Source organism: Manis pentadactyla, chromosome 7 (genome assembly GCF_030020395.1).
Source record: "Manis pentadactyla isolate mManPen7 chromosome 7, mManPen7.hap1, whole genome shotgun sequence".
Classification (NCBI taxonomy): domain Eukaryota; kingdom Metazoa; phylum Chordata; class Mammalia; order Pholidota; family Manidae; genus Manis; species Manis pentadactyla.
Window position 1 is genome coordinate 59,432,841 of NC_080025.1, and position 23,136 is coordinate 59,455,976.

General features: G+C 33.3%; 1 protein-coding gene across 2 annotated transcripts in view; it reads left to right on the plus strand.

Moving 5' to 3' along the window:
* Positions 1-23,136, plus strand: part of ORC5 (origin recognition complex subunit 5) — an 80,357-nt gene that overhangs the window by 40,879 nt on the left and 16,342 nt on the right. For both annotated transcript variants that reach the window (XM_036892480.2, XM_057504424.1), the window contains 4 exons: positions 1,832-1,884; positions 3,178-3,290; positions 3,997-4,044; positions 7,103-7,213. In XM_036892480.2, coding sequence (XP_036748375.1) covers positions 1,832-1,884; positions 3,178-3,290; positions 3,997-4,044; positions 7,103-7,213 — 325 coding nt within the window. The remainder of the gene's footprint in view (positions 1-1,831; positions 1,885-3,177; positions 3,291-3,996; positions 4,045-7,102; positions 7,214-23,136) is intronic.

The following is a 23,136-nucleotide window of genomic DNA, read 5'->3' on the forward strand; positions in this document are numbered from 1 at the left end:
CAGCTGCTACATTAGCGCCTAACAAGAAAATCGGTCTGTCTTTTGAAGCTTTGAAGCCAGGCATTGACTTCTCATCTCTAGCTATGAAAGTCCTAGATAGCTGCTGCTTCCACTAGAAGGCTGTTTCATCTACATTGAAAATCTGTTCTGTATGTAGCCACCTTGTTTAATTAACTTGTATAATTTGCTGCAGCTTCTACATCAGCACTTGCTGGTTCACCTTGCATTTTTATGTTCTGGAGACAGCTTTTATCCTTCAACTCATGAGCCAACTTCTGCCAGCCTTTAGGTTTTCTTCTGCAGCTTCCCCACTTCTCTCAGCCTTCATAGAATTGAAGAGTTAGGGTCTTGCTCTGGATTAGGCTTTGCTTAAGGGAATGTTGTGGCTGGTTTGATCTTCTATCCAGACCACTAAAACTTACTCCACATCAGTAATAAGGCTGTTTTGATTTCTTACTGTCCACTTCTTCCCTGGAGTAGCACTTTTAATTTCTTTAAATAACTTTTTCCTTGCATTTTCAGCTTGGCTAATTCGTGCAAGGGGCCTATCTTTTGGCCTCTCTCGGCTTTTGGCATGCCTTCCTCACTAACCTTAATCATTTCTAGTGTTTGATTTAAATTGAGAGATGTGTGGCTTCCTTTTACTTGAACACTTAGAGACCAATGTGGGGTTTTTAATTGACCTAATTTGAATATTGTTGTGCCTCAGGGAATAGGGAGGCCTGAGGAGACAGAGAGAGATGGAGGAACAGTCATAACACACATTTAAGTTCAACACTTCACATGGGCCCAGTTCATGGCACCCCAAAACAATTACAGTAGAAACATTGAAGATAACTGATCACAGATCACCATAAGAAATACAATAATAAAAAGTTTAAAGCGTTGTAAGAATTAACAAAATGAAGTAATCAAATGCTGTTGGAAAAATGGTACTGATAGAGACTTGCTGAGTGTGGGGTTGCCATAGACCTTTCATTAGAAAAAAAAAAATGGCAGTATCTGTGAAGCACAGTAAACAAGGTATGCTTGTATTTCGAGAATTTTCAGCTTTGCTTATAGATATAAAATACATATACCATTTTATTTTGGGTGGTTAATTGTTTTACTCTGGCGTTTATTTTTAAATTAGTATTTTAAGATCTGTATTAAGAGAGTTTCAGCATCAAACTGCCTTATTTTTTTATGAGAAGGTTGATTTATTCAAGATCGTATAGCTAAGACATCTGTCTCCCAGGGCAGTCTTTGTACTGGACTATAGTGTTTTTCCTTATGAATTTGATTTGTCATATCATATTCATAATAATATTTGAGGCTCTTTAATAGTTTTAATTGCAGGTAAGATCAGAGTGGGGTAGTGTAAATAGTATGAACTCAGTAGGCATTCTACAGAAATTCAGCTCTGAGCTGCACTACTGATTGGGTGTTTTTAGGCAACTACACCTGTGGGCCTCAGTTTTCCGATTTAGTAATACTTATTTTAAGAGGTTGTTATAGAGTTTAGAAATAGTGTGTGATGATGGTATCTTAATATGGTAACTGGAACATTGGGAGTTTTATTATGGTAGATAATACTACTTTTTGAAAGTGTTACAATTACGATCAGAAAAAGATTTTTTTAAATTACCATTGGTTATTGATATATAAATTTATGTTCTAGTATACACTGATTTTGTAGATGTACAAACATGTATACTTCATGTATATAATACTTGTATTATTGACTATTTTATCATTAAATCAAAATTTTAGTTTCTCTAGGACTGTTTTAAGTACAGTATACTGATTTCATGTATTTTTAGTTAATTATTGCTCTTCTCTTTTCTTTCAGTTCACAGTGGGAAAAGCTACAGAAAGATGACACAGATCCAGGACAGCTGAAAGGTAACAAAGAAGTACTGAGACAGTTGCCAGAGACACTTCTTTAACTGATTACTAATAATCAAGATGCTATAAAGTTAATACTTAAGGTAGGGTAGGATTAGTCTATAAATGTGTTACAAAAGACAATTTACTAAGCGAAGCTCAGTTTTCTACTTCCTAATGTTGGATTTATCATGTGAGAATAAAACAATTTGTAGTTCTTTAAATGCTTTAGTTAAAACAATCAAAACAATCAAGTATATGACACAATTTTATCTCAGTATGTGTGTTTCTTGAGTTACATGGAATAAAATCCCATTTATATTAACCCAGTTTGGGGGATGCATTTCAGCTGGTTATGTTTTAAAAGCTTTGTACTTTTTGCTTTCTTTAAAGAAACTGTTACTTTGGATTTATTCTGCTAGAACAATTTTTACTTAAAAAAAATGAGTATCTAAAATATTCTTATTTAAAAAAATCAGTAGCTAGCAGTTAGGGGACATGATGTAAAATGAAGTGGTTGACATTTTGTTTTGGTTTCTAAATGCTTAAGATGCTATACAAGTGATTTTCAGTTTTGTGTTATAATGGAAAGAAATAGATGCTAAAGTTAGAAAATTTGCAATAATTGGTCTGTGCTACTCCCTAATGGTGTGAACTTAAACCAACTCAGTGTCTTCATTTAAAATGGGAAAAATAATCTAGCTGTAAGTTACTGCAAAGAATCAGAAATGCTTAAGTAAAGCACAGTGTCTGACACATATTAGATATCCAATAAATAGCAGATTCCTTCCTCCCTTCCCATAAGTACCAGTGCTGCTTGATTGGCTCTATTGTTTTATTTATCCATTCAATTATTTCCTTTGTGCAAGGCAGTGTAGAGATAAAAAAAATCAGATGCTTCTTCAGTGAACAGTATAGCTTGGTAAGAAATATAATTTATGGATAATTAACTGTTAATGTAAGGTATAAAGTAATGTGGGCCATAGTGAAATACACAAAGGAATTCATAGTAAAAGCAGATTTTTAAATTTTGGGACAGGGAAGGTTTAATGTATAGTGTGGCTTTGAAGGGCTGGTTCAATAGGATTTAGACTTCAGAATTGGAGAAGTCAATAAGAATAGAATAAGCAAAGCATATCAGTAGTGTCCACCACCACCGACCTCTTTCTGGCACTTTAAACTCAGGGTGTAGGTCTTTTTGACTAAAAAATACCATAATGGAAGTCAAAAGATAAGTGAGGAAAGATAAGAGATACTTAAAATCTAATGGTAACTTATTAAAAACCTTCATAAAAGTTTTTTGCCATGTAGGTCTCTCAGCACATACTCATGTGGAACTTCCATATTATTCTAAGTTTATTCTAATTGCTGCATACCTTGCTTCATACAATCCAGCAAGAACTGATAAGAGGTTCTTCCTTAAGGTAATAATTACATCTTTTCACTTGTATGAGAGATGGGGATAATTTTAAGGGTGCTAACTCCTTTATTCTAAAGCTCTTAAAGTAATGTCATGTACTCTATACATCATTATCCAGAACATTCAGGAGCTTCTGCATGTACATTAGTTGAAGAAGTCCTATTTTAGAATTATTTTCTTTCTGAAACATAATATGCAGTTTGCTTTATTATTAAATGTATTTGTAATCAATTTTTTTTTTGCTTCTCTCTACCACTAGTCTTTAGTTTCATGAGGGCAAGGACCATATCTATTTTCGCCCGTGTTGAATCCCAAGTGCTCAGCTAAATGCTCTCAATCAATGTTTTTTATGTGAATTGACATCCTGCTTAAGGGATGATTAAAAGCTCATTTATCTTAGTAATTTTTGTTTTTAAAGAAATAAAGCTGTAGTAAATCAAGATAAGTTTTTTTTAATGAAGTATCACTTTTACTTAAAAACCTCTTTATTATCGTGGACAGGTAATCTTGTATATGTTGAAAATCTAAGTGAAATTACCCTAAAATATATTGGTATTTTAAGGTGATATTTTAGGTTCTAAGGCAAATAAAATAAACAGCCCTAAAATACATAAATTAGCATCATGTGTGCCATGTTTTAAACAAATTATATTTTCTGTTTTTGTAGAATACTTTTTTTTAATCTTGGAAACTATTTTCTTTAATTGCAGCATCATGGGAAAATCAAGAAAACCAACTTTCTAAAGAAACATGAGAAGGTATTTACATTTTAATTTCTCTAATGGGAAAATCTCAGGAATTTAGTATACTGTTGGAAGTGGACATAGCATGCTTTATTATTAGTCACTTGGACATGAGAAGTTGTATTGATATGCATCATAATTACATTATAGTAATATTTTGTTATGTTGAATACAGTGATTGAAGGTGCATTCAAGTGAGCTTATTCCCATGCATGTAAATATAGATTCTTCTTTTATTTGCCATTGCTAATACAGACTTTGCCTTCCTTTCTAGATGGGAAGCCAGTTTGCATGTGTAGCACACAAAATCAGTTCAGTGAAGAAGATAAATTTCCTATGTCCTACATTCTAATTTTAAATTGGAAATGTGTTCTTTATTCACAAAATTTTAAAAAGTGAAAATCAGAAAAAGTATCAGCAGCTTTCACAATGTGATTCTCAAGTTGAATTGCCTCCCACATTATTCCCAACACTTCAGGGATTTAGGTAATTTTTACTAACCTCAAGTCTCTTCTAAGTGTTAATGAGAACAGGGACACCAATTCCATTTAGATAGCTCAACATTTATTTTTTTCTTTCTTTTCTCTAACACCATTCATTCATTCATTATCCATTCATCTATTCATTTATCTAATAATCCTGTGCTGGGGGTAAAAAAGTGAATAAAGCATTTCCTGTTTTCAAGGCATTTGTCTAGAAAAGAAAAAATAAACATAAAAGTGTATCATGAAGATAATAGTATTGAGCACCTCACCTATGAGCCAAACACTGTTAAGCTCTGTGTGTGATCTTACTTAATTCTCACAATAACATCATGAATGTGGTGATTATCAATATCCTTGTTTTCTAGATAGGAAACTGAGTGGAAATTGAGTAACTTGCCCAAAGTTACATAGTTCATGTGGTAGAACCAACATCCAGTTCCAAGTCTTTCTGACTCCAAAGCACACCACAATGGGAACCACTGTTCTTGAGTTCATATAACTGACAAATCACTAGTATCTAGAATTTTTAAAGACTATACAAAACAATAAGAAAAAGGCAAAAATCCAGTAGATAAGTGGGTAAATGATACAGAAAGGAACTTAAATGTCTAACAAACATGACCTGACTATCGACCTCATTCTCTAATGAGAGAAATGCAACTTTAAAAAACATTTTATTTCATTCTCTCAGATGGGCAAAACCAAAAAAAGTCTGATGATTCCTAGTGTTGGTGATAATGTAGAGGAATAAGAGCTTGCATATTCTGTAGGTTGGTGATATCTAACAAAGTTAATATGTAAAATGTTATGTTGGTCAAGATAGGCTGAGCTGTGTTGTGGTAAAAACTAAAACCCTGAACTCTCAGTGCCTTAACATACCAAAGGTTTATATATTGCTTACAACACAATTGAATGTGAGTTGGGGGCCCTCTTTCATCTTATAGTGATGTCAGGGGAAACAGTGGCCTCCAGAGTTGCCACCAATGGGAAGAAAACTAAGGGAGCCAGTGGTTTGGAAGGCCGGGCCTGGAAGTAGCTTATGTCACTTTCATCCATATTCCATTGGCTAGAACTCAAAATAGGTGGCCTCCATCTAACTGCAGTAGAGACTGAGAAATGTAGTCTTCCTGTGTGCCCAAGAATAGACTTGGTAAGCATACAGCATTGTCTCTACCCTGTACTTTAATTTAGCAATTCCACTTAGCCTCGCACATGTGCACAAGGAAAAATGTCCAGGATTGTCCATTACTGTCTTCTATGTGATGCATTATAGTGATGAATTTTTAAGACAGTGATTTGTCATAAAATGGAATTCTGTAGCATAGTTTAAAAATGGAGTAGAGCTACATGAATTGACATGGTTAAATCTCAAAAACAATGTTGAAGGAAAAAAGTAACTTGGTAGAATGATATGTCCAAAAGTGTATTATTTCTGTGAGATTAAATCATGCAAACAATGCTGTATATTGTTTATGGATACGTATGTAGTAGTAGTGTTAAAAACTGCCTGAAAGGGATTAAAAACACCAAATTCTGGATGGTGGTTCCTTCTAGGGAGGGAAAGGGATGAGAGAGGTGTCCAAGAGAGCTTCATCCTATCTGTAATGTGATCTAATATTTTATTTCTTTGTACTTATTTTGTAGTGATAAAGTTAGATAAAATTGGGAGGTGGATACATTGGTGTTGATTATCTTAAACTCTGTACTTTCCTAAATGTTTGAAGTATTTAATGAGAAAAGCATATAAAATTTAAGACCTGGAAAATGATTTCTGAACTAGCTTTTAGATATAAATAGCTGAGGTAAATACTTCATTTTATAATTCTGAGTAGGTATTTTTCTTTATAGTCACTCTTCTTTAAAGAAGTAGTTATTCCTATGCATGTAAATTTAGATTCTTATTTTATATGCCTTTGCTATTACAGAGTACTTATATTCTTATATTGCTACTAAAATTATTCAATAGGGTGGATGTTGAGCACTAGTTTGCTAATGACAAGTAATTGTACCATATGACTTTGTATACAAGCATAAACGTTTTTACATTCTCTAAAACTTTTAATTTTACATTGTTTCAGGCTGACAGTTTATTCACAAATTATAAAACATTACTTTTTTAAGCTAGTATTTACTATAACTGTTCTTTTTAGAACTAATGTTGAATAAGTACATTTTCCAGGTGGTGGCAAAAAGAGGAATGGTGAGAAAGTAAGTTTTAGTCTAGGAGTTGGGACTTGAACCCTGCTTTTGACTAGTGCTGTCTTGAGCAGTGACTTGGCTAACTCACTTAACGTGTGGTTATGACAGCAAAATAGGAGCGATGTTCAGGACTAGAATGAAGGACTTGTGAGTTTTTTCCTCTAAAAATGTTTTCTTTAAAAAGTGACTTTGTTGATGCTAAGAAAATAGTGAAGAAAATGTTAAGGGATAAATCATGATTGTATTAAGTAAAGTTTTAACAGACTGCAAACTAGATTTGTTAGCATCTTTTGGGAACTATATATAGTATAAATACATTATTGGAATTCATAGTACAGAAAGTTAGTGCCGTGTTATAAGGAGAAAATCCATGTTGTTTTTTCTTACAGACAAGCAATCATCTCCTTGGACCAAAACCATTTCCGCTAGACAGATTATTAGCAATACTGTATAGTATTGTGGACAGCAGAGTTGCTCCAACAGCAAATATCTTTTCCCAGGTAAGCTTGATGATAGGTTATTAACTACCATTTTTATCTTTATGGAATTGTGCAGGTAGATTAGATTCTTATTTTATTTAGTTGGTAGAGTTCCAGGCATTTAGATTTTTGGTCATCATATGTTACTATTTTAACTATACAATGAACAGTATTTTTGGTAAGTAATTGAAAATTCCAAATATAGAATCTTTGAAGGTGTCACTGACTTTGTATGTATTTACAGGTATAACTTGATGACAAAAATGGCTTGATGTTACTGGGTTTTTTACTTTACCCTGTAAAGGGATTTTTAAATGATCATACTTATCCTGCTGATTAAATAAACAAGTGGCTTCATGATCAAGTGGTGAATTACAATATATAATATAATTTAATGAAAAAAGCAAAATTTTAAAGAATATATTTGTAAGAAAAAGTATTTTATCTTTATTCCTCATATTTATATACCTTGCAGGTTGGCAGTATGCATTTTAAAAAAAAACATCTTATTTTCCAGAATGATTAAGTTCTCAAAATTTCACTAGATGGCAGCAGTAGCATAAAAATTGTAAATCTTTTTTTTTTTTTTAAGTAAAATAGTTAAGGTTTTGTTTTCTGTTTTTGACATTTTAAGAAAAAACGATTTCTTAAAAATATGGCCCCAGTAGATTTCTTAAATGATTCAGAAAAACAACACTTAGGACATGGTATGGATAGATACACAAAAAGCAAATGATGTGACAAGTATTTGTTGAAAAGCAAAGTCACCCCAGAAGTTGCAGTGAACATTTTGTTTTATGAATATGTTTTTAGGTTGAGAAATGCATCATTAATAGGCATTTATATTTTAATTTACTGCAGATAAATTGGATCCCTAATGTTAGATTTTATAATCTAATGTGTGGTGTTAACTTTTAATTCTTCATTTAAAGAAATCTTTGATAACTAAAAACAGATATGTTCTCATTATTGAAGTGAGATAATTTTTGTGTAAGTCAGCATTATAGAAAATTCTATCCACATTTATTGTGTTCTTGAAGAAAGGTAGTCTAGTCAGATATTAGTCTATGTAAATAACAGGTACATAGGTAGATTGGTAGCCCTAATACTGATAATTTAAAAAATCTAATTCAGTTTTAATCTGTATTACAAGATTTTTTTTTCCATACATTTTCAAAAAATGCTTTGTCTGAAATTTAAAGTAGTTTTTAATCAAACTATGTTTTATTAGTAGCTTTCTACATACAATACATGATTTTTGTTTTTGTTATTGGGGTAGCTATGAAATAGATAGCAGATATTAATGGGTTTTTTTATTGTAAGAAATACAGTAACCTCAGGTGAAGTGATATCCCTGATATGACACAACGAGTAAGTCTTTGAGAATTAAAGCTTGGGGAAGTGAGGTGGGTAGGGCTTCCAAACAGAAAAGTACAGTGTTGATACCACATATGATTGTACTCCTCAGGTACCCCAACATTACCTTTATGGAGGACACCAGGGTAAATATTTTTTTCTTTCAGAGTGCTCATAATTTATTTTGGGGGGATAAAGCATGTACTTTAAATAATAGAAGGCTGTAAATGAATTCTAGATAGTGCTACTGTGTGTAGAGCAGAGAGAGGACTTCTGGGTTGGACAGGATATGAATGAAAGTTGACTTTACAGAAAAGGTAAAAAGTGGAGCTGCGCTATGGAGAATGAGTAGGTTTTTTTTTTCAAGTATTTGTAATTTACTTAAGTTATATATGTTTATTGTACAAAAATGAGAAAGTGGGTAAGTAAAAAGAAAGGAAAAATAATTCATAAAATTAGCTGATGTCTTATTTCCAATGGATAGAGTTTAGTTAGACTAGAGATTTAAGAATTGGGGAATAATATGAGCAAAGGTATGGGACTAGGAACAAGCAGGACCCATTTGCAAATTAGTCAAAAGCGGATGGGGTTGTATTGTAGTGGTAAGCACCATTGACACAGCATACCTGCTGTTGGGACTTTATGTATATTGTGCCTTACATTGGTAGACCTCTTCGCATTTTATAGTCTTGTCTAGTAACATACTAAGTTAATCTTTAAAGGGAGGGAACTGAAGCTCAGAAAGCCTAAGACATCTGTCCAAAGCTACACAGTAAATCACTGGTAGTCTCTAGACTTGAATGAAGACTTTCCTGACTGCAGGACTAGGTTTATAAGGATAGATGATCAGAACCAATGAGATGTTGCTTATTTAGAGATTTATTAGCTGCTCTGAGGTTTTTCACTATGGATGAATAATGTTACCAGTCTTTTTATGCTTTCAGCAATGCCTGTAATATCATAATTAAAAACATTGTGGCCTAAAATGTATCTTTATTTTTTAATGAAGCTAAATTTTTTTCAACCTTAACAACCCAGAACAATATTTTATTTTTTATCTCTTTAATTAGTAGTAATCAAAATGATAAATATTGCATGGCTTTAAGTGAATTTATGTTCAATTGATGACAGATCAATTAGGACTTGATCTCAGCGATTCCCATTTAAGACACAAAGAGTATGAGGCAGGTAGAAAGGGATAGATGCAGCCAATCAGAGAGTTGACCTTTACTTTTGCTTGGTCAATAAAGTAGCCAAGAAAATCAAGTACCATATCTACTTTAAGAACAAAATGTGGCAAAAATCACATCCAGAAGGAGGATATTCTCTCACATGCCTTGTTTTTTTTTCTTCCTATTGATTCCCAAGTGACCTTTTCAGTTTTTCTCCTTGTATTCATCCATCAAAATTACGCCCTTGTGCATAGGAATGACTACGTGTTTAACCTACTCTCACTTAATTTTTCAAGTGAAAAATAAAAGTATGACAACACTTGGATTGGAAGTGTTTAATGATAGGAACACTAGATGGCAATATTGTTGCATTCTAGCTTTAAGATGAACTCGGAAAACATCTTTTTTAATATTGTCCTTGATATTTGAAGAGAGCTGTTAATTAAAAATATTGGTTTATTTGAATAAAGGTAAAATTGCCTGAAGATGTCTAATGATTTATGTGTCTGCATATGCATGTATACACTTCCATGAAAATATAAATATGACTGGTAAAAAAAAGTTGTGTTGCTTGAGTATTTCCACCTGGAAATAAATTACTTTTCATTGACTGTAATGTAATGAATTATATGAGATTATTAATCTGTTATTTTTCTATTCACTAATTCTACATGCAACTGTTTTAAGGATTTATTTTATAGTAATGTGCTGTTTTTATAGTTTGATATACCAGTTACATAGTTATTTATTATTTTTTACATGTGATAAATTGATAAAATGTGGTATATATGTTAAAATTTCTCTTCAAGCAAAAGTTTATTTCCATCACATTTCATTTAAATCTATTTAAATATCTTCTGTAATATAGTTATAAAAATAGTAACTTAAAGAATCTTTAAAGTTAATAAAATTATAATTGAGAATAATTAAATTTGTAGTTGTAGTAGTAGTATTCTCTAGCTGGTATTCTTCTGAATTTCTTTGTTCTTTATTAAATTTTAAATAAAAATTCTCTTTAACTTTTTAGTCTCAAAGAAGTAAAAGAATATTAGCACATTTAACCTGAATTAAATTAATGTTCAGATTTATTGAATTGAAATATGGCTTTTAAATTATTCTTAAGCTGTTAACATAATTTTAGCCTTGTCCAAAGTTAGTACAATTTTGCAGTCATGATCATGGATCATTTTAAAATTTCCATTCAAATAAAATAAATGTGGTTCTTAAATTATATATCTGAACCTTGTGAATGACAAAGCATTGATTCTGGTGTTTTCATTCTTTCTTCCCCTCAGCATCAATAGAATGAATAAACTACCATTTTTATGCAAGAAATGTTAAAAGTTCATAGGTTTTACTTTCAAAATTTAATTTGATCATATGTGTTATTGAAAACCATTTATCATCTTTAAAAGAAATACTATTGAATTGTCTTTTTTTCAGAAGTATATTAAAACCAGGTTGTACTTTCTTATTTTGTTTTTTGTTCCTTTCCTGAAGAAAAAAAAGGTGATTTGGGAATTTTTGAATGATCTATTTCATCCTTTTGATATTTCCGTATCTTCTCTTACTCATCCCTCCCAGTCCCTCCATGGTCTTGTAGTTAGCTGAAAGCAGTAAGAGAACAGTACTTTAATACTGTTCTCAGGTATAAAACTTATTTGAACAATTTAAGCCATATTGCTTTTTCTTTTCCTAGATGATAAAATTGCTTAGGAGTTTATTTCTAAAATATTGATTCAACTTTCTAAAATGACTGTTTTCCTATCATATATTGTCATTGATCTTATTTGATCAGTTAGTATCTTGAAAAATTTCTGAAGGTAGTTTACTGTAATTCTACAATTTAGAAGGTTTAAAATAATATAACTATATTACTATAAGAAACTACAGTGAATTAGTATCAAGAAATAGTTGAAAGATAAAGTAGCATAGTTTCTTTAAAAAATAGTTATATATGCCATACTGATACGTTGCAATTTTTTCATTAAAAACTATTTTTTCATTAATAACTAATTTCTGAATGGCTTCATATTTTGTGATATATAACTTAATAAGGAAAACATTAAAATACCCAGTTTGGAACAAAGTATAAAGTATATTTTTTCAAAATTACACATTTCTATTTCTCCTTTCTCGAACCTTGAAGTCTCATCATGATGCTATCTATATATGGAATATATTTAGACTGTATTTGTTACATCAGTTTAATTTTTTAGTCCTAAATCAACTTGATCTTTTCTCATAAAACTTGAATTAATTGTAGTAGCATTTAGATGACCTTATGCCTTCTACTTATTTAGATGTTTTATGAACTATACAGGGTATAAACTGATTATTTTGATGTTTTCCAAATGAATTTATCATTAAAAAACAATGATAGTTTAGTTATTTTATCTGTGGGATTTTTTTGAAGCAGATGCTTCATCTCTAGTTTACTATTGCTGTAGGAAGATGTTTTTGCTATACTTGTTAGGGAGGCTAACACTTTATTGACCCCAAAACAGAATTTTTGGAGTTTTTCTCAAATATATATAGGTAGATGTATAGTAAATTTATATACTTTTATGTCTTTTAAATTAAGGGATTTATTAATCTTATTTAATTCAAAAGCATTTAAAAATTGAACTATTTCAATCTAATTGAAGCTTTAAAGTTAGTATCTATCTTTTTTCCCTCATTGGAATTACATTTTTCTTTCTCCACTTAAAATTTCATTTAACAGTTCCTTAGTGAAGGTCTGCTATGTTTCAGACACTATGTTGGATAAAGAGAATAAAAAAGTGGAGAAAATGCAGTTCCTGCCCTCAAGGAACTTAGTCTAGTCTGTGGCTTCCATTGCCCTTCATTTGTACTTGGTGCAGTTCCCGGATTCTAGCTTGTACTGGAGTTGATATGTGTATGTATATACTGGGAGGGCATACATGTTGAAGGAACTAATGCTTAAATACTTAAAGTGAAAGCTAATATTTAAAGTGAATGAATAAAAATAGGATTTTTCACTTCAGTAGCACCTGTTACTTGGTGACAGGTATTTAACGTGTTTTATTTCAACTGAAATAACAAACCTGTTGAATGTTTCCTTCTGACATGCCTTGAACTTAGTGTGGTGCAGCATGATCATTTGTTACCCCTTTCATAACTAAATTTTGCTTACACACATTACCTTTAGTTACAACTGACTAAATTATTAGATTTAGTTATGTTTATTTGTATCAAACAATGTCAGTTAAGAGTTGAAACTGGTTAAGTCATGGACAAATCAGTAGTGTATTGTATGTGGCCTATTATAAGTGGCTGTTAAAAAATTACATAGCTATATTTCTAATACTTTATGATTAAAAGCTCCATTAAGTTACCATTTTATATATATTATTTCAAACTACTTTTATAGATTTTTTTAACCAAAAGTACTTTAACCAAATAAACTGATTATATAGACTTCTAATTATAAAACCTCTTTACTTTAATCAGTTTTTATCTTGCATATTATGGTTGTTTGAGTTATATTTCTACAAAAAAGTAATAAAATCTATCAAATGCTAGTCATTACATTGGAAGCCGTAGTTGATGAAACACTATCCAATACTGATTAGATAAGACTTTGAACCTCGTAAACAAAAAGTGTAACATCCTAAAATCTAGCTATAGGGTATTCATATAAAGTTATTTAAGTATGAGAATAATTTCTGTAGATATTAAAGTTGGTGAACAAAAGGGACAGTTTTCCTAAAAAGAAATTCCCTGGCTACTAGAGTATTAGGAAATGTGAAAAGGTATTCTGCAATTTCTCTGGGCTTCATTTGACTTCTACCAGCATTCCAGTGTCTCTAAAATATCCAACTTAAAAACCTGATGCTATTAAGGTAAATTATGTAAATAATAGAAAATATCTTAAATGCTGACATTTTCTCCCAATTTTACCATTTTTTTCTTAACCACAACTGAGATTGTGACGCAGTTGGTTCCAAAGATGGTAAAGGAGCCTTACTTAATGCCTACTTTGCTGATGAATTCGTCAGCAGGAGTGCTGTTTGGCAGAGGCAGGCCCTCTCTAGCAGCACCAGAGCCCTACTGCCTTGATACTCAGCCTCTGCTAGTGCAGTGAATTAGATTCTCCAATCTCCCATCCCTGGGGTGGATGTATTACTGTTCTGCCACCAGACCACTCTACAGTAGAGCCTTTTCCAGGAGATTTTTAAAAACTGTTTGGGATGCTCCATATCTGAGAAAAGTAAAGTTGGTCTATGATTTTCACTAACTGCTCTTTTGTTGTAAGGAATACTAATACTAATCATTACCAAGGGTAATAAAAGGCACAGTATATTTTACTCTATTTGCCCAGGGGTAAGGGGTTTTTTTGTTTCCATTTGTGAAAGATCACTGTTTACCCCCACTTTTCCCTTGTCTTCCTTAAACCTGGTGATAAATTTCTTTAGTGTAACCACTTTGCTTTTGTGAATATATCAGCCCAGTAGAAGGCATTTTTCCTGCATTCTAAAAAAATGGAACCATTGCTTAAGGGTGACATGTAAAATACTGCCTAAGGGATAAAAAAATTGCATAAATTATGCTTTTAACTTTTGAGTAGACTAACACATTGGTACCTTATTTTTGTAGGCAGCATTTTATAACTACCTTTCTTGAAACTTCATATTGCTTCTAATAAATATACCAATTTTATACCTTTTGTTCACATTTTTTTGGGGAAATGTATTCAATGCCAGTATATTTTATTTGGCTGGACAGATTTTCAATGAAAGCACTCAAAGCTTGTGTGGATATGTGCTTCCTATTTAAGAAAAGTATACTATTAATATAGTAACCATATAGGCATATGCATCCCTTAGGTAAAGCTTTGTGACTATATTGTTTTAATGAAAAAAGTAATTTTAATAAGAACAGGTCAGGAGAGAAATGATTTGGAAAAATCTACATTATGAAAATGTGTGCTACATTTAAAAATATGTCTATAAAAAGCTTAAAAGAAGAGTTGATGCTTAATGGGGGTTTCAATGAGAAATTGTCTTGATTCTCTATCAGCTCACAACTAACTGGAGTCCTTTGGAGGAGATTGACCTCACCTGCCTATACATAGACATATTTCAGGTTTAGCTGATGTTATACAAAAGTCCTTGTCCTTTCCTGTAGATGAGAAATTAGGGTCCTTTGTCCCAAGTCACCTGTAGAACTTAATTTCTCCCTCACCTTGGACACTCAGTTGAATTCTTAGGATAGAAAGTCATCATGCCCTTGTAGTTAGGAATGAAAATAGGAAGCTAGGTTTGCCAGAACTGTCTTACCTATTCCCCTGGCTTCCAATGCTATGTGTATGTGATATCTTTTGAATTCTCTGATTTCTAGCTCAGGACCCAGATTGTCAACTGAGCAGTCATACTTGGATGCGCCATACCCATCACCCACTGATCTATCTAAAACCAAATTATTCCCTACATCTTTTCCTGTGTTTTTTCAGCCTTATCAAGGTTTCAAAACTAGTCATTTATTCATTTATTCTTTATAAAGCACATACTTAGTGGCATGCACAATGTTAGATGCTAGAAAAACACAGACAGATAATATACAGTGTCCAGTTTTTAGTTAAATGGAGAAGTTGTCTTCTGAATCCTCTTTCATCTCTACTCCATTTAGTTGGTTACTGATCCAATATTTTTTTCCTCCTAAATACAAATGTCTCTTGAACTTATTCCTCCCTTCCCACCCCTCTGCCTCTGCCTTAAAATCAGTTTCATTATTTCTTAGACTATTGCCCCAGTGTCTTAACCAGTCCCCTTGTCACGATACTTTAAAATTCATCTTCCATACAGTCACCAGCATAAATTATAAAAAGTAAATTTTTAATTTATTTTTAATTTTTTTATTTTGGTATCAATTTACAATTACATGAGGAACATTATGTTTACTAGACTCCCCCCATCACCAAGTTCCACCCACATACTCCATTGCAGTCACTGTCCATCAGCGTAGTAAGATGGTGTAGAATCACTACCTGTCCTCTCCTTGCTGTACAGCCTTCCCCATGCCCTCCCCCCAACATTATACATGCTAATCGTAAGGCCCCCTTTCTTTTTCCACCCCCTTATCCCTCCCTTCCCACCCATCGTCCCCAGTCCCTTTCCCTTTGGTAACTTAGTCCATTCTTGGGTTCTGTGATTCTGCTGCTATTTTGCTCCTTCAGTTTTTTCTTTGTACTTATACTCCACAGATGAGTGAAATCATTTGGTACTTGTCTTTCTCTGCCTGGCTTATTTCACTGAGCATAATACCCTCTAGTTCCATCCATGTTGTTGCAAATGGTAGGATTTGTTTTCTTCTTATGGCTGAATAATATTCCATTGTGTATATGTACCACATCTTCTTTACCCATTCATCTACTGATGGACACTTAGGTTGCTCCCATTTCTTGGCTATTGTAAAGAGTGCTGTGATAAACATAGGGGTGCATCTGTCTTTTTCAAACTGGGCTGCTGCGTTCTTAGGGTAAATTCCTAGGAGTGGAATTCCTGGGTCAAATGGTATTTCTATTTTGAGCTTTTTGAGGAACCTCCATACTGCTTTCCACAATGGTTGAACTAGTTTACATTCCCACCAGCAGTGTAGGACGGTTTATAAAAAGTAAATTTGATCTTGTTTTTCTGCTTGCACTTTTTTCATGAGTTAAGGAGTCTACAGAACCCAAGTCTACTTTCTGTAGCATTTCTTCTGAGGCCCTTCTGCCTGGCCCCATTTTCTGCCACTTCCTTCATTCACCCTCTACACTGTTCAAAATAAGCTACTGCTCTCTGAAAGCACAGCAGTTTTCTCTCATTGGTACATGTGCCGTCTGCCTGCTGCCTTGGAGCTCTTTCTGTGTTTCGTGGTCCATCCTTCAAATGCCTCCCTCCTCTTTCCCTTCTCTGTACTCTTAGATAATTGCCTTTATACATATCACTAGCATAGCTCTCATATTGTATCATTACCATTTTATTATGTTTGTCTCCCCTGATATCTAGAACTCTTTGAGGGAAAAAACCTTTGTCTTTTCATTTTTGTGACTCTGCAAAGTATCTTTGTTAACAAGTCCAAGCTCGTGACACTTGCCACACAACATGCCATTTGAGAGATAAGGCATTGGGGCAAGGAAAGTGACTTTATTCAGAAAACCTACAGACTGAGAAGATTGTAGGCTGATGTCTTAAAGAACCATCTTAACTTAGGGTTGATTTCAAGCTTGTTTTATATTAGGGAAGAGGGGAGCCAGGATGAGGCTGAGGTCAGTAGGTGCACACATCTGGACATTACCAAGGGTCTGAGGAGGGCGGTGAAATCCTTGTCCTTCATTAGTTGACTCCAGTCATTTTGTTGACATGGGTCTGGCCATGATGTTCCTATAAGTCCTTGACAATACGGTCATCATTTCTGTTCATACTTCTTTGTCTCCTTGGGGGAGGTGAGTTTTGGGTAAGGGGCTGGTTGCATCAATCTTAAGTCACTAGCAAAATTCCTTTTGATGATTTACAAGCCTATGTGCAGGGCTGCAGGACTGAGCAGAACCTTTTTGACTCAAGGTTAAGGCAGCAAAAGAGACAGATAGAATAGAAAAGCAGAGATGCCAAGCTTTTTCACTCTGTCTCATCTTGAACATTGGGTTCACTCATTGAATGAATGACCTCCCACTCTCCGAGCATGCATTTATGGTATTCCTGGATAGTAAAGATTTGCAGTCATTTGTGTGCTAGTAAATCCCAGAGATTAGAGTTGCTATCTTTAGTTCCTCTTTATATAAATATACATGCCACTTTTTGTTTATCTGAACACATTTGAAGACCAACAATCCACGCCCTTTTTTTCTTTTTTGGGAATAAAAATTCCAAAGATGAATTTCCAAAGGTGATAATTTTAAGTTGAACAGCTTTGAAAGTATTTGCCTATCATTTCCATTGCTGTACTCATCATCTCTACCTTGTGTGTGTAAAACTGTCAGTTGAACTCTCTTTGTGTATGCCACATGCTTATGAACTATCACATAACCTAAAATCAGACCAATTGTGGTGCTCTAAAATCAGACCAATTGTGGTGCTTGTTGAATTGTGTCAACCTGATACACTGACATGTCACATGTTAAGTTCTTAAATTTAATGTTTCAGATTGTAAAGCTTCTCTAGGACAAGCAAGATAGGTTATTTCACAAATCAATTGACATATATATATACCACCTTTTATGAAAAATATAAAAATAATGAACATGTTAACAGTTAATTACAGTTGTAAATTGATTTTCTTTTGTTGGCAGAAAGAATGTAGTTTATTAGCCCAGGAACAGGTTCACACTGTTTTAACATCAAGCACTTCCAGCTGAAGCTTGTTAGTGACTGCCTCTCAGATTAAGAAAAAAAAAAATCCTCACTGTGGTACATGAACTCCTATTGTTAAGACTTAAGTAATCAGCTCATGCCCTATGTGGGTAAGAACAAAGAATAGTACACAGAGCAAAGATTAAGCAAATATTGCATGACCCCATTTAAGATGTAAATTTGAGAATATCCTATGTATAAGGAGTGTTTTGTTTTTTGTGAATGCCTCATTCATGACACAGGAGCTATTCAGAGGGGAAAAAATATATACTTTGGCTTTTGAATTAGGTAGATTGATTATTTTAAGATAAAATAAAATCCTTTAGTGTCAGTGTGCTGCTAATACATGAAAACAAGGGAAGTGCCATTCTCTTTGACAGCAACTTGCTTTAGATTTTTAGTTTTGTGTGTTTACTTTTAAAGAACTAAAAAACCAGAATTTTTACTTTGAGGAAAAATGTTGATGGAAACATATGACTAAAACTTAGAGGTTAAATCACTGACTTTTAGTACAACATTAAAAAAAAAACAACACTTTATTTTGTATTTCCTAGAACAAAATCTAAATCCTGACTTTGAAAAGAAAATCCACTGCCTAGGCTACCTATTTATTCATTTGAATTTCATTCATTTGAACTTGAGCTTGACACAATAGAAAAGAAAAGCTGTGGAAAACAGTATATGCCTCTCTAAAATCTAAAAATTGTTAGCAAAAGAATGTGTCCACATAGGTAATAGAAACCAAGAAAGGGAGTAATGATTTTCCCACAAATATTTAAATTAAATAATTAAAATGACATTTCTTGAAAATGATTCCACTGATCCAAAGAGACCTTTTTATTCCCTTTGCTTTTAAAAATTTTAGTATTTATCCTAACTTATTCAACTATATCTGTATAATCTATAGGTATAGATCTATCAATGTCTGATCTTCAGAGCCTCTACTCAGTAGTAAGTTCCAATCCCTACACCACTAATTACCCACAATCACTAATATTAACCAGTTTCTACCTTTCTTTGTTCATATCATCCTGAGGGAAGGAGGGAATGTCAGGCTTCATATGTGTCATTCTCAGGAATTTTGAAGGCCAGAAGAGAACATAAAAGCACTGACTGGGGCCTTTACTATAGTAGTTAGTAGTCTTGGCAAACCACCTTCTCATATCAACACCCAAACCAAGGCATTATTTTGGCTAAACATTTTTAGTATGTTAATTATCCTTAAAATAGTGCCTTATTTAAAATATGTTGTCAAAATTCTAGCATGTTTTTTAGTAAGCCTCAGCATGGTCTATATATATACTGCATCCTTTTTCATTGGGACTTTTGGATTAAATAATTTTGAAACATCTGCTACAGTGCCTTAACGTATTTGTTTAGGGTGACTGACTAGGTGATAATGCCATTCATCCTTTTATGATGTCTGTTTTCTCATCCGTAAAATGAGGCATTGATTCCCAAGGCTTTCAGTCCTGATGGGCTAGCTGAGAATTTTATTTTGTAATAATTTTTACATTGGAACATTTTAGTTTTTAGTAATTTTTAAGTGCATTTGGTTTTTATAGCCTCCCCCACCCCCAAACAAAAACAAAAATTTCACCAGTTTCAAAAACAAAATTAAAAAATAGAATTTGGTGAAATATAGAACCACTCAGGTTGGTATTTTTATCATGACAGTTTTGCTATAATCCTCCTATGCTGTAGAGGAGATAATAAGTTGTCAAGCCACAGGTTTGTGGTAACTTTGTGAGACCTTCATGGGCTCACAGCATGAAGCCAGTAGCGGAACCACAGTCATTACTGATCGTATAGCCTTCAATAAGAAACTGCAATCTGTAAACTTTTCAAAACCCATATAGCCTCACCCCAGTAATATCAATAGTGAAATTATTAACATTCTCTCATTTGCCAGCTTTAAGCAATATTTTATCAGGTAGTTTCTTTAAAATCCCCATAAATAAGGGCCAAAAATGTTTTCATTTCTACAAGTAGATCTTTGTAACTTCATAGATTCTTAAACACATTGAGATAAAATTTATACTAGTGGCTTATAAGGGTTTTCTCAAAGTCTTCTATATTTTGGGTATTCTGTCAGTCTATTTATATTTTTGTTGAGGTATAATTGATAAATAACATTGTTTCAAATGCACAACATAATAATTTGATGTTTGTATGTATTGTAAAATGATCACCATTAAGTCTAGGTAAGGTAACATCGGTCATCATACATAGTTACAAAATTTTTTTTTCATGTGTTGCTTAGAGTTTTGTGGGGGAGGTATTTGTAGATTCACATATCAAAAATTCTAAGAAATGGTATGGGGGTTCTCACTGTGTGCCCTTTTCTCATTTTTCCCCCAAAGGAAACATCCTGCAACCAAAAAAAGTCTCACAACCAGGAAATCAACATTGATGTAAACCACTGGTCTTACTCAAGTTTCCTACCTGTACATACATTCGCTTTTGTGTGTGTGAACTTTTTTCCCATGTGTAGGTTTGTGCACCCACCGCCATAGTCCAGATACAGACCCATGCATTATCATAAGAACTTCCTCCTTTATAACTGCACCCACCCATCTCCTGCCCCCTCTCAGTCCCTGGCAACCCACTGATCTTTACCTCCAAAATTCTGTCCTTTCAAGGATTTATATAAGCATAATCATCCAGTATGTAACATTTTGAGATTTCTTATTTTTTCACTCAGCTAATTAATTCCTCTGAGATTCATTCCAATTGTTGCATGTATCAATAGTTCCTTCATTTTTTTATTGCTGAATATTTTCTACATGATAAGGACATTCCAGTTTTTTTAACCATTCACCCATTGAAGGACATCTGGGTTCTTCCCAGTTTTTTGGCTGTTACTATTAAAGCTTCTATGAACATTCATGAATAGATTTTTGTGTGAACATGCAGTTCTCTGGAATAAATGCCCGAAGGTGCAGTTGCTGGGTAATATGGTAATTACATGTTTAGTTTTATAAATGGTATCAATGTTCTATTTCCAGTGAAGTATGGTAACCTTACTTCTGTTTAGGTCCCTTTGCCTTCCCACTTTTTAAATATCCTTGTCTTGAGTATCATGTGGAAAAGCAGGTATAATTTTTAATCAAATATGATTTAGAAAACTCATGAGGAGATAGTCTACTTGATTGGTCCATATTTCTGTTCTTTCCATCATTCTTTCTTGGTGCTCAGGGTTCCTTCTCTTATCATTTCCTTTTTTTTTTTTTTTTTTTGAGAAACTTCCTCTAACCAGGTGTTAACAGGTAGGTCTGCTAGTGACAAATAGTGAAGAATTTAAGATTTCCACTTCATTCACAAAGGATAGCTCTTTGAGATATGAATTCACAATTGCTGGTTCTTTTTGGCAGGATTCCTGTTCAGTCCAGGGGAGGAATAAGCCTATGTGGGGAGCTTTTTGCTCTGGATTGAAGATTGGGGGATACAGGTGTGGGTCACCTTGTGCTGTTGGGTGAGGACTCACAGGCTCTGTTTCTGTATTGTTCCTCCAGTCTTGGGTCCCTAAGAAATCTACCTTTTCCCAACTTTCAGAGTCCTCCTTTGGTTGCCTTTTATGTTATTTCCAGGGTTTGTAGTTGTACTTGACAGGGAGAACAGTAAATATAAGTCTATGCCATCTTATCTGAACCAGGAGAACACCTGTATTTTTTTCCTCTTTAACCCTTCTGTCTAGCCTCATTGTCAGTATTTGTTTATGAAATTTGTTCCATATGTTATCAAGTGCATGAGAAGCCTTCTGTAAATTAGACAATGAGAAAAAAGATTTCAGAATATTCAAGTATATTTTACCATTATTTAGAGAGCTTTTCCCCAACAATGATTAAACCCTTCTAAGACATTAATTTTATTGCAAAATTTATTGCTGTAAAATAGTCCAGTTTATTTTTCTTTGTTGGAACTAGAGCCTTACTCTAAATCACTTCCTGCATTGGGGGTCTTAACAGCAGGAATGGAATGGCTGCTGTAGCAGAGGGGAAGACTGGTCCCGCCTCTGCTTTAGCGTGCACATGCATGCATATGAAGCTGAGACACCATTACGAATCTGGTCCAGAGCACCTTCATTGTCTTAGAGACTTATGCCATATTCCCACTGTATCAAATGCCAGCCTGGAATTTGATGTTTTAATGCCAGCCTGAAAATGTGACTTCATCAATATTGTCATGAACATTTAAAGTTGGGCAAGGAAGTAAGTCAGTATTTTCCATGATCCCGTTCATCTTTGAATGCACAGTACCTAAGGGAAGTCTCAGGAGTTTCATGGATAAACACTTGGAAATAGAAATTAGGTAATTTTAAGGATTGGATACTAGAGAGGCAGAAGAATATTCTTGTACTTAGGCATGTTTAGAAGTAATTTTCCAGGTGTTTCATATTTTTTCCCAGAAGTTCTCATTAAGTTATAAATCAATGTGTTTGAGACTCTGAATGTTGACCCTATAAATTAATCCTTGTACTTGATTTTTTTTCCTATTATACTCTAGCAATCGTATAATAAACTGGCAAAGTAATTATATATACTTGGTACATTTGTTCACTGCTCTATGTAATGTTCTCCTAAACTCTGTATCTTGTTTTTGTTCATATGGTAAGGTCAAGGAGTAAATGATCTCTAAAATTAGTATTTTTTTAATGTGAAAGACCACATCCTAATTTAATTGCTTCATTTTGGTTTAGATTTTTTGTGGATTAGCTTTTCCTAAATCAGAACCCCACCCCCCAAAAAAATTATTGAGCAACATCTTATATTTTAGAAAGACTTTTTGAATGTTACATCTTGAAGTGATACTATATTCTTTGTACAATTTACATGGTTAATTTATCCAGGGAAGCCTGTGGAAATTTGTTGTAATTAATGTGATAAAGCAATAAAACTTGAAATTCTAAATTCTATGGAAGACAGATTCTTGTGTTTCTCTGAAAAATATGAAAGAGTAGTTTGACATATAGTTTGAGTCACAGAATTAAATATATGAGAGTATTTGAATCACAAGAAAGTAAAGTTATAAGAACTATTATATGGCAATGCCACTGGCAAGG